At 44.0% G+C, this 12,794-nt stretch overlaps 1 protein-coding gene across 1 annotated transcript in view; it reads left to right on the top strand.

Moving 5' to 3' along the window:
* Nucleotides 1–629: 629 nt before the first annotated feature.
* The window catches only part of zfyve26 (zinc finger, FYVE domain containing 26), a 112,122-nt gene continuing 99,957 nt past the window's right edge, over nt 630–12,794 (top strand). The window contains 6 exon segments of the mRNA XM_038785575.1: nt 630–756; nt 6,546–6,834; nt 10,242–10,320; nt 10,435–10,524; nt 10,860–11,415; nt 12,504–12,631. Coding sequence (XP_038641503.1) covers nt 6,596–6,834; nt 10,242–10,320; nt 10,435–10,524; nt 10,860–11,415; nt 12,504–12,631 — 1,092 coding nt within the window. The 5' untranslated portion in view covers nt 630–756; nt 6,546–6,595.

Here is a 12,794-nt window from a genome sequence, read left to right on the forward strand (position 1 = left end):
CGATCCAATCTGTCCAGCTCCCTCGTGATTTTTAAATACCTCCATCAAACCTCCTCTCAAACTTCTCTTCTCGAAGGAAGACAGTACAAAGTCTTACAACACTAGGTTAAAGTCCTACAGGTTTGTTTCGCATCACTAGCTTTTGGAGCACTGCTCCTTCCTCAGGGGAATGAAGAGGTGGGTTCCAGAAACATATATATATATATATATATAGAAGACAGTCCAGGCTTCTCCAATCCAAGTGGTGATATCACCTGGTCGGTGGTGGGAGCTCGTTGGGCATCGTTTCCAACACGACAAATCGGGGCCAAACATCCACACAGTAAAAGGACTCCATCAGCCTGTGAAGCATTGAGGACATCCTGAGGCGGTGAAAGGCGCTAGAGAACCAACCATTCCTACCGGCCGTGAGTCTCGGGTTTGTCTTCGTTCGGTGGGGACATCAAGTTGCTGCGGATACAAAATAAAAGTTAAAGGGCCGGGGGATTTAATCTAGAAACGGTGCGAGCTTTTCTGGGAGTTCGGCTTCGGTGGGGCCTCCGGCGAAGGAGGCCGCTCGGCCGTTCCCATGGAGACGCGCCGGAAGCGGCGACCTGTGACCCGGCGTGACCATCACGTGACGCGCCCGGGCTTGTGGCGGAGGAAGGAGGCCGGCCCTCCGCCCAATTTTAAAAGCAGCGTCCAGACGGCCGGCGGAGTCAACCCTTTCCAGCCCCCTTCCAACCACTTCCCCCGTCTCACCGACAGTGTCTTAAAGTAAGGCTTTCGGGAAGTGGCGGTGGACTCGGTGGGGGATGATCACTGTCAGTGCAATTTGAGTGCAAGAGTGGGATCTCCCTATTCCCCTTTCTGCCTACAGGCTGATTAGCAAAGGAAGATGGGTAAAGGTTGGGAACGAAGTAAAACCTGTCCGAATTGGTCTTGTGCACCTCCAAGTGGGAACTCCCCTACTGGTGTCATTATTACTGATCTGTATTGGATGGGGGTTGGAAATTTTGCACTGTTTTTTCCTTCAATATCAGCAGAATCCACACTGGGCAAACATTGTGACTGGATGAATGTTACTGCTTCAGCCACCTGAGCTGGGAGAAAAGCTTTTCGAGTCATTGTGACTCTTCAGATTCAGTTCTAATATTGGACTCAACACTGTCTCTCTCCGCAGATGCCATCAGACCTGTGGAGTTTTACTATTTGATTTGGTTTATTGTCACGTGTATTAGTATACAGTGAAAAGTATTGTTTCTTGCATGCTGTACAAACAATGCGTACTGTACATAGGGAAGGAAGGGGAGACTGCAGAATATAATGTTACAGTTATAGCAAGGTGTAGAGAAAAGATGAATACGAGGTAGGTCCATTCAAAAGTCTGATGGCAGTAGGGAAGAAGCTGTTCTTCAGTCGGTTGGTACGTGACCTCAAACTTTGGTATCTCTTTTCTGACGGAAGAAGGTGGAAGAGAGTATGTCTGGAGTGCTTGGGGTCCTTAATTATGCTGGCTGCCTTTCTGAGCCTGTGGGAATTATAGAGTCAATGGATAGGAGGCTGGTTTGCGTGATGGATTGAGCTACATTTGCAACCTTTTGTAGTTTCCTGCAGTCTTGGGCACTTGGGTAGAGCAGGCTCCATACCAAGCTGTGATACAACCATAAAGAATGCTTTCTATGGTGCATCTGTAGAAGTTTGTGAGAGACATAGCTGACACGCCAAATTTCCTTAGCCTTCTGAGAAAGTAGAGTCCTAGGTGGGCTTTCTTAATGATTGTGTCGGCATGGGGGGGACCAGGACAGGTTGTTGGTGTTCTGTACACCTAAAAACTTGAAGCTCTCGACCCTTTCTACTTTGTTCCCATTGATGTAGACAGGGGCATGATCTCCATTACGCTTCTTGAAGTCAGTGACAATTTCCTTTGTTTTGTTGACATTGAGGGAGAGATTATTGTCGTCGCACCAGTTCACCAGATTCTTTATCTCATTCCTGTACTCTGTCTCGTCATTGTTTAAAATCTGACCCACTACGGTGGTGTCATCAGCAATTTTGAAAAATGACTTGGAGGGGAATTTGGCCACACAGTCATAGATGTATAAGGAGTATAGTAGGGGGCTGAGGACACAGCCTTGTGGGGCACCGGTATTGAGGATGATCGTGGAGGAGGTGTTGTTGCCTATCCTTACTGATTGTGGCCTGTGGGTTAGAAAGTTCAGGATCCATTCGCAGAGGGAGCATCCGAGGCCAAGGCCACGGAGTTTGGAGATGAGTTTCCTAGGAATGATGGTGTTGAAGGCTGAGCTGTAGTCGATAAATAGGAGTCTGACATAGGTGTCTTTGTTATCTAGGTGTTCCAGGGTCATGGAGATGGCGTCTGCTGTGGACCTGTTGCAGCGGTAGACCTGTAATGGATCAAGGCAATCGGAGGCTGGAGTTGATCCGTGCCATGGCTAACCTTTCGAAGCACTTCATGATGATGAATGTCAGAGCCACTGGACGATAGTCATTAAGGCACGCTGCTTGGCTTTTTTTTGGTACAGGGTAGATGGTCGCCTTCTTGAAGCAGATAGGAACCTCAGATTTTTGTAAAGAGAGTTTGAAGATGTCTGCGAATACCCCCGCCAGCTGATCCACGCAAGACTTGAGTGCTTGTCCGGGTACCCCATCCGGGCCAGTGGCTTTCCATGGGTTGACCTTCGAGAAGGCTGCTCTGTCATCTGCAATGGTGATCTCAGATACAAGTTCATCCAAGGCTTCTGGGATGGAGGGCTTGCTCTCGCTGACCTCTTGCTCAAAGCGTGCATAGAATGCGTTGAGCTCATCAGGGAGGGATGTATCGGAGTCGGCGATTTTACATGCTTTCATCTCATAGCCCATTATGTCGGTGGGAGTCCGTGTGGCTAGCCTGGGTCTCGAGCTTGGTCCGGTATTGTCTTTTGGCATCTTTGATGGATTTCTTTAGATCATATCTGGTTTTCTTATATAGGTAAGGGTCGCCTGACTTGAACGCCTCAGACCTAGACTTCAGAAAGCAATGGATATCCCTGGTCATTAGGGTTTCCGGTTTGAAAACACGTGGATTTGCTTATTTGACACACAGTCTTCTACACACTTACTAATGTAGTCAGTTACTGTCGTGGCATACTCGTTCAGGCTGGTCGCAGATTTTTAAAATACAGACTCTTAAGCCGTCCCATAGGAGATCATCCGATTCCTCAGACCAACAATGCACAACTTTCTTTGATGGATTCTCTCGCTTCAGTTTTTGCTTATAAGCAGGGAGCAGGAGCACAGCCTTGTGGTCAGATTTGCCAAAGTGTGGGCGGGTGATGGCGCGGTAGGCATGTTTGATATTTGTGTACCAGTTGTCCAGGATGTTTGGGCCTCTGGTGGAACAGGTGACGTGTTGGTGGTAACTTGGTAGTACACTCTTGAGCTTGGCTCGATTGAAGTCTCCAGCTACAATGACCAAGGCCTCTGGATATTTAGTTTCTAGGCTATTTTTGGTGATTAATATTTCGTCCAGTGCAGTTTTCACATTCGCATGGGGTGGATGTAAACTGCCGTCAGGATAACAGAGCTGAACTCCTGCAGAAGGTAGAACATAGACCATACAGTGCAGAAGGAGGCCATTCAGCCCATCGAGTCTGCACTGACCCACCCAAGCCCTCACTTCCACCCTATCCCCCTAACCTAATAACCCCTCCTCACCTTTTAGGTCACTCAGGGCAACTTATCAGGGCCAATCCACCTAACTTGCACGTCTTTGGACTGCGGGAGGAAACCGGAGCACCCGGAGGAAACCCACGCAGACACTGGGAGAACATGCAGACTCTGCACAGTGACCCAGCAGGGAATTGAACCTGGGATCCTGGTGCTGTGAAGCCACAGTGCTATCCACTTGTGCTACCGTGCTGCATTATAGCAGGGTGGCATTATAGCGTCTAGTATTCTAGGTCTGGGGAGCAGAAACTCTCCATTGTTGCTACATCTAGGCACCAGGAGATGTTGATTAGGAGGCAGACCCCACCTCCCCTAGCCTTGCCTGAGGCTGCTCCATTCGGTGAATTGAGAAAGTTATAGGGCACAGTCCGGTGAAGCAGGAGTGAGCCATGTCTCCTGAAACAGCACACAGCAGTCCCTTAGTTCTCTTTGAAAAGTGAGTCTGGCTTTAAGTTCGTCTAGCTTGTTTTCTAGAGATTGGACATTATTAGCTCGGAGTAAGCTTGGCAGAGGGGCTTTGGGGTTGCGTTGTTTCACTCTCGCCTGCAGGCCTGCACATTTTCCACGTTTCCTGGGGTGACTGCTTCTTTTCGAGCCTGGGAGACGGCGAGAGTATGCAGTGTTCAGGAAATAGTTGTGTCCAGTGAGGTTATTCACTCTGGTCGGTGTGTGGATGGAGGTCTTGTTGCCTTGCTTGCAGTTCCTGTGTCGGTAGATGGGTCTGTGTGGGTGAGCGTTCCGGGTCGCTGTCGGGCTGCGGTTTGGCTTCACAGGTTGGTGGATGTCCAGACCACGCTCGTGTGGATGGGTCGAAGGCCAGTAAGTGGATGACGTCTCTGGGGTCGCGTTTGCGGATGAGGCGATGGGCGGGCCTGTGTGTTGGGGTCCACAGGGTCCTTTCTAGGTTGCGGTCTTCCTTCAGAGGACGGAGGATCTCTAGACCTGCAAGTAAATTTATCCCTTTCTGTTTTCATTTTAGATCTCCAGCATCCATAGGGTTTTGCTTTAATTCACCTTTTGTCAGTTGTTGCAAAGTAAGGTGTGTTTACAAATATAGCTCAACATTCATACACCTACCTCCCTTGCCAAAACTTGCTCCCCAGTAGCTATGAATCTTGAAAAAAAGAGACATGCATTTGAAGCTTTTCATCTTGCACTCATAAGGACAGGAGCAAGAATAAATTCTATGTTGCTCCCCTTGAAATTTGACATTTTTGTGTCTGTCCTGTGAGTGTAAGACAAAAAACTGACAGCATGTCTTTTTTTCCCACAATTAACTTTTGAATTATCGTCCATCAAGTTTTAATCTTTGCAGCAAATCTGGATCTTACTGTCGCTTGTTACACTTCCCTTCTGAAGGTGGATTTGAAGACCTCGTGAAATATTCAGACTGTGCACGTTGGCAAGTGAATTGACTGTGGGAGACAGCTCAGCTAATTGCAATCCCATCGTCATTTATCACCCTCTGCACATTTCAATAGGAATTGCAGCATGGTGATCAGGACCGAGGACCCTATCTCTTCCACGTCTTCAATGCAGTGCCCTTGCTGAAACAGCTGACATCAGATGTCTAATTCTGTTTTAAGCAAAACTATAAGCTTTTTGAGCCCTTGATTTCAAAATGTGCACTGGTGGCTAAAGAAAGAATCTGATTGTGGGTTCACATTGAGACTTCATACTGCAACCTGTGCATGGTATTTATGTAAGCAGATCATTGTAATGACTTTGTTGGCAGCTGTGGCAAAATTGTGTTTGTTACTAAGTAAAATGTCCTTAAACTGTATTGTCCTTCAAGAAACTAATCTTGTTTGTGATACATTCAATGGGAAAATTCACTGTGATATTTTAATTGATTTCTTAAAGTCAATTACATTCAAATTTGTAACCCCAGGATTCCTGCTACAACCAAGGCCACTCTTCTACATTTATGTGGCATGATGCAGCTCACCCATTGATTTTAACACTTTGCTGTTGTGGTGAGAAATTGGGGAACTGAGTTTAAATAGCTAGAGTGTGCTAAATTGAGAGAAATGAACAACACAGTTTTGGCAGTGGCAGCAAACTGGAGCTTTGTTCCGTCAGCACAGCATAGGACCACCTGTCCTCAGTTTTGCCCCTTTGATTGTTTCCTTGGAATAACGATGTGTTTTTGGTCTGTGGTATGTTTTTTGTTTACTTTGTCATTATGCAGCTGTTTGTGTTTGTTGGAAAGCTATTTCTGATAGTTTACAAGTACATGGCTAGATTAATTGTTCCTGTAGCTATCATTCTTGACTTGTTCCTAAATGTTGTGAGTTTTGGTGCTAGTAGAATGTTGAAACAGAATGCATAAGACAGACACTTTCTTAGCCTGGCATTGAAATAAAACGATACATCTCTGGCCCTGATTAGCATTGCTCACTGTTAGGATAGTTGAAAATTCCCCAAATAATGGATGGTTGAAAATATTGCAAATGTAAATTAAGAAAATTAATGGTAAAATGAAATTACATTCTGAAAATTCAGATTTAGAGGTTGCGTCTTTTCACAACTTCATTAGTGATGTTTAATTACTGCAGGTGTTTTCCTGTCTTACATTTTGGAAATTTAGAGTCTGAAGTTTCTTGGTGGACACTTACTGCAGGAGACAATTTTATCACCAGAAGTCATTTATCTACCCTCTTCTAGGAGAATAAATAATTATGTAAAATAGAGGAAACAAAAATTGAAATGTAAAATGTATGGCAGCTGTTTCCTTTGTGCTTAAACTACAACTTCTGCTTTATAATACTGCACTAATGCAAGTAAAAACAATTTTAGTGTTTTAACTTAATTTAACATAATTTCCTTATTTGCAGGCAATGCACCTTAAGTGCTTAAATAGCCTATAGTGCAAATTATCTTTACCATGGAAGAATCTTTGTCTTACCTGGCAACTGGGATGAAGGCTGTGAACATGCATCCATTTGGGAGAGAGGAAGATGACTCACTGGAGAAGCTGTTTGTGTTCTTCTGTGAGCAGTTGCGGCAGGGACACTGGGCCTTGGCTCAAGCCTGTATGCCTCAATTAAGGCAATGGCAAGGTGGTGGTGCAGAACAAGTGGAGGACATCCTTCAGTCAATCGTTGTCTGTCCATACAAGCTAAGGTGAGTACTCCGGAGGAGGCCTTGGAAGCATAGGTTTGCAACACATAGAAGATCACACAGCTCATTGTGTCTGTGCTGTCTCTTAGCTAGAGCAACCCAAAACTGGTCCCACTGCCTGATCTCTTCTCATAGACTCATATTTACTGTATTATAGAATTTTGTGGCACAGGCCAGTTGCCAAACAGTCCATAAGTGTTTATGGAAGGCATGACCATTCTCTCACCTTACTTCATCTCACCCATCAACATATCCTTCCTCATCTACTTAACTGCAGTCCTCTCAAATGCATCCATGCTTTTTGCTTCAACCATCTCACATGATAGCAAGTTCCACATTCTCATCACTCATGCCTCAGTCGTGCCCTGTTGCAAAACATTCTGAACGTTAACATATTCTGTGTAGTGATATTTCTCTTTGGCTTTTTCCTCATTCATGGTTATAATCTAAAATTCATCATGCTGATCACTGGACACACACACACACCCCCCCCCCCCCCCCAAAAAGCAGAATTTTAAACACTTTTTTTTTCAAAGCCTTAACTGCAGAATCCCAGTATCTCAAGACTCCCTTCATAAACTTAATTTCCCTTCTTTGGTATCAATCTGGGAATCAACACTGTATATTTTCTATGGCCTTAATGTCCTTTCTATAATGAGATTTCCAAAGCTGAGCACAGTTCTCTAACGGTGGCCGTATCAATGTTCCCTATAAATTAATTATTCTTGCACTTTGTGGTTCTACTTATAAAACACAGAGTTCTGCTAGCCTTTATTGTTTGGATTTATGTACTTGAATTCTCTCTTCAAGAGATTTTTTTTCAACCCCATTGTCTCAGTTAATCAATTTCCAGTGTTTTTCCATTAGGTGTATGCATTTGCTGCTTGAACAAAATACTGCAGATGCAAGAAATTTGAAGCAAAGACACCAAAACTGCTGGAAGAGCTCAGCCGACCAGGCAGCTTTGACAGAAAGAACAGGATAATTGATGTTTTGGGTATATGCCCATACCCAAAATGTCAGCCACCATTCCTGATTTTGTGTTCCTCCTAAAATCCATTACATCACATCATCTAAATTACATGTCAGCTGCCTGCCCATCTCTCAAACCAGCCGATCTCTCCCTGAATTCCGTTGCAATGCTACTTGGGTGAAAATTGTGGCTGTAACAGCTAATGCTTCTAAAACTCTTGTTGTGCAGTGACTGCTAAGAATTCCTTTGCTGTGCCATCTCTTTCTTATAAATGAAAAATAGTTTGTCTACACTTTCAGTTCCTTCTGGCACCATGGCTATCAGATGTACTGAATTGACATCACATGCCTATTAAGATTCAAAACCATGGGGCGCAATTCAGTGGCCTCGTCGCGCCTGACTTGCGGTCAGGATGCCTCTCGGGAGATTTGTGATGCTGAACTGTCTCGTGAGATTCAATGGAATCTCGCAAGGCGTCACAATTTGGATCTCGCCCTCAACAGGCATGGCACAGATCAGCATATTCATATGAGCCGTACAGCTCATTAAAATATATATTCACCGGATTCACCTGGCACCCAGGACTCCGGCCACACCTGGGTGACCTTGCCAGGGGTAATTTAGAACTGGTCCACATAAGCGAGGATAAGGCTTAACGGCACTTAGGGTGGCTTCCAGGTGATTGGAGCAGGGCAGGGTGTTACATTTTGGGAAGCTGGCTACCGTCAACAGCTGGGGAGGGGCGAGGTGGGGAGGTTCATTGGGGTGTTGGTGAGAGGTGGGTTCAGGGGTTATTGAGTTTATTTTGTTTTGTAATGTTATGTGTGTTAAATGTAACAATTTTAAAATTAGAATAAAAATACTTTAAAAAAAAAAAAATCCCTTCTGAAAGATATGTCTCCCACCCCCACATTCCTCCTTCCTAAAATAATTAGTTTCTTGATTTAGTACAGCCACATATCCAGATCAGTATTCGGTAGCTCACCCAAGGGATCACCTTTGATCTTTAGTAGAATTTTGGCTGCAAGTGTCATCGCAGATCTTGTGTAATCCTGTCCTCAGCCAAAGTGTATTCATGGACTCTCCCCGTGGGTGGGTAGGGGAATCACTAAACTGTGGTTAGAATTCTGGTTTATCCTCCCAAATCAGGGAGTGCCGAGGCCCAATTGATTGGCTAGTTCAGCCCAGCCGTGGGTTCTTTCTGGTCTTTATGGCATAGTTATTCACTGGATAAGTTTACAGACCCATAACTAGAGGTTTTAAAAATGCCTATATGAGCTGCTGTGTATTTTTTGGCTTTTCCAGTCTTTAGGATGCCAAACATGCTGTGATCTCTTCAGTCCAGAATGCTTAGGACTAAATCAGGACTCATTGGAGTTTAGAACAATGAGAGGTGATCTTCTTGAAACATGCCATACCCTGAGGGGACTTGACAGGGTAGATACTGGGAGGATGTTTCTCCTTATGGGGGAAGACCAAAACTAGGGGACACAGTTTAAGTCTCCCTTTTAAGACTATGATGAAGAGAAATATTTTCTCTGAGCGTTGTTTGTATGTGGATTTCTCTTCCTCAGAGAGCAGTGGAGGCTGGATCAATTTATTTAAGGCAGAGTTAGACTGGTTTTTGAAAGGCAGGGAAGTCAAGGGTTATGGAGGTCAGACAGCTGGCAGACAGCAAAGTGGAGCCAAGACCACAACCAGATCAGCCATGATCTTAGTGAATGGTGGAGCAGGCTCGAGAGGTCGAAGGCAAACTCCTGCTCCCAAGTCCTGTGTCCTAAATCATTTCTGGATTTTAGAGTTTTGTGAATTATGAATGACATTAGAATGCTCATTGTGGGTAGCACAGTGGTGCAGTGGTTAACACTGATGCCTCATGGCGCCGAGGTCCCAGGTTCGATCCCGGCCCTGGGTCACTGTCCATGTGGAGTTTGCACATTCTCCCCATGTCTGCCTGGGTCTCGAAGTCGTGAACGTAAAAGGATGTGCAGGGTAAGTGGATTGGCCACGCTAAATTGCCCCTTAATTGGAGGGAAAAAAATTGGATTCACTATATTTATTTAAAAAAAGAATGCTCCTCACAAGTTTGTAAACTGGGAAACACTGTAGATATAAATATTTATCAGAAACATAAAATATTATAAATGGAATAAAAATGGTTTCACTTACCCAACTAATGTATCTTCTATGTTTCTGTTCTGAAAAAACTTTACTAAAAAGATGCCATGAGTTGCTTGGGTCTGCTCAAATTATTTCAGGACAACTGGTGTTTCTGAACAGTAGATTTCCAGACTGGAGAAGTTACAGGGCACTTCAAAACTGATCCGCCGAAAATGTTTCAACTGTGGCAGACTTCATCTAATTCAAAAATTTTAAGCACTTTTAATTTTTCAATGACTTGTAAAATGTTGATTTCTGACTGGTTGGTTATGTGCAGGTGGGAGTCAATTTCTAGTCCTCGTCGTCTTGCCTGGCTGTGGCTACTGGAACTGGAACGTTGGTGGTCACACGATCAGGTAAATGGACACTTCATGCATTCAGTGATTCTGAATGGTGGCAATTAGGTTTTATGTTCATTTCCAGACATCTTATTCTTTGATTCTGAAATAGCTATTTATTTTTTACACCAGATATCGCTTCCGCCATTTGTCAGGAGCGAGATTGAATTCTTCCTGCTCCTGGAGCAGCTGCAACCACAGATCCCACAAGACGTCATAAAGGTGAGGTTACTATATTCCATTTAAATAATTTCAGTGACTTTATTTTTAAATTGATCTGCTACTTGAGACAGCTAGTGACTATTACTGATACATGTGGCTAATTTGCTGCTACATTACGTTGCTGTGCAATTTTAAAACTAGAATGGCGGTGATATTCCCCAGAATATTTGACGTATTGACGTGTTAAACATTCAGTGACATTCCTGGGTTCGTGGTGATTTTGTTAAATTTGGCAGAACTGGATCAGTAATATTCCTAGGTTCATAGTGATTTTGTTAGTTTTGGCAGAACTGGATAATAAGTGATACTAATGATCTACTTTATTCTTTGCACAGGAGCTCCATGATATATTTTTAAACTGTCATAATCCTGATCTGGTGATTGAGAGGCAAGAGGACTTCAGTGCCAGTAAGCTTAGTCCTGAGGCATTTTCTTCTTTGTGGGGCCTTTTGTCCAGCAACCCTCAGCTTGTGCAGGCTGTGGTTGCTTACTTGCTGGTAGAAAACAGCAATAGTTCTGCTGTGGAATATAACCACAGGCTACAGAAACTTCTGGTTGACTTTTTGCGGGATGCCCTATGTTCGCTGAGGGAAGCTCGCCAGGGAAAGGCCAGGAATGGATCTGCCATGAATGCGCAGGAGTGGACCAAAAACCATATCTACTCTGTTGTTTCTGTGCTTACTTTTGACGTGGAAAGACAGGCCTGTGAAATCCGACAGTTGTGTGAAGAACTGTATGATGCTTGCTGTGCCACAGACTACGGACTGAATGAGGAGCGCTTACTTGGCTTTATGCTTAGAAAATCAAACCAGATGCTGATCAGTTTGTACAGCACTGTATCCATCGAGAGGACTAAAGAGAAGCTAGTCGCACAAATCTCACCTGAAAGAGGTAACCAGTAGTGTGTACATCCTTCACTTGACCATCTCCTATTGTAGTTACAGAAATAATTTTACTTTGGTTTATTTTAATCCTTAGAGGCACAGAGTCATTGGGTCATTCTCAAGCTGATAATTTACAAAGACTTGTATAATTCTTTTATTTTCCAGTTATCTCCTACCTGTAAGCAGCCCCCCCCCCCCCCAACACACACACACACACACACACACACACACACACACGCACGCATGTGTGCACACGCACACAATTTCTTGTGACTGAGCTGTTAGATTGTGGAGGTATGACAAGCAAGCTCCATCCTGGCCTCAAGCTGTTTCAGCGTGCACACTGTTCCAGAAGCAGATATTCACTGATAACACAGGGAATATTTGGCTGACTCTTTTCAATCCTCTCCCCAGTTCAGTGCCAATTCTAAAATACTATTGCCAACTGGACTAAGACTGACTAAATCATCAGTCTACCAAGTAGAGTGCTCTTTCGGAGAGTCAGTGCAGATTCGATGGGTCGAAAGGCCTCCTTCTGCATGTAGGGATTCTCGAGGTATAACTTTTTTTTTATAGTAATGGTGTAGATGTTCTTTGAGGACCTCCACACAGAACAAAAAAAGTTAATTGTATCTCTTGGGCTAAATATTAGTCGCCAGACTCCCGTTTATATGGCCTTGAGCTAGCTGATAATCAGGGATTTTGACCCACCGGGTCCATATGCTTCTCTATATTTTATTGGCCAAATGTCAGGCTAGTCAAAAATATATTAATATCTGATGAGTAGCATTATTTGAAATGTAGTTTGCTCTCAGGGGTTGAAGCATTTAAATTATTTGAAGTATTAGATAGGTTAACCCAGGTCTGCAGTTTAGAAAGATGGCTTTTAACTTTCTCCTTTCCAGATGCCCATCTACCATAAAGACAGGCTTGACAGTGGTTGTTGAACTTCTGTAACATGTTGCTGCAGACGTCTTGGATGATGCTTTCAAGCTTGTCACTGGAATGTACTTCAATGCATTGTGGTGTGGTTGTGTGCGAGTCGGATTGCACTATTTGACTATTTTTATTTTGTTTTCTTGTTTTTTGTTTCAGTTTCTCTTGGATTGTCAGAGGCTGAAAAGGTTACACTAGCATTATTCACAAACTCTGACAAACCTTCCTGGAAGGCAGCCTTTTTCTACAGCACAGGCACCAGTAAGCACTTTCTGGAGCACTTTCTGGTATGTATTAGGACTGAGGGAACTGGAAATGTTCATTTTTGTTTTTGAGTTAAATAGTCAATGAATCTGGGATAAAGTTTATATCCAGAAATGTGCACCAAGTACCTATCGTCTCCATGCTTTATGTATTGATCGAAAGGAGGTTTTTCAAACCTCTACACAC

The sequence above is a fragment of the Scyliorhinus canicula genome, chromosome 2, assembly GCF_902713615.1.
Source record: "Scyliorhinus canicula chromosome 2, sScyCan1.1, whole genome shotgun sequence".
NCBI classification, from domain to species: Eukaryota; Metazoa; Chordata; class Chondrichthyes; order Carcharhiniformes; family Scyliorhinidae; genus Scyliorhinus; species Scyliorhinus canicula.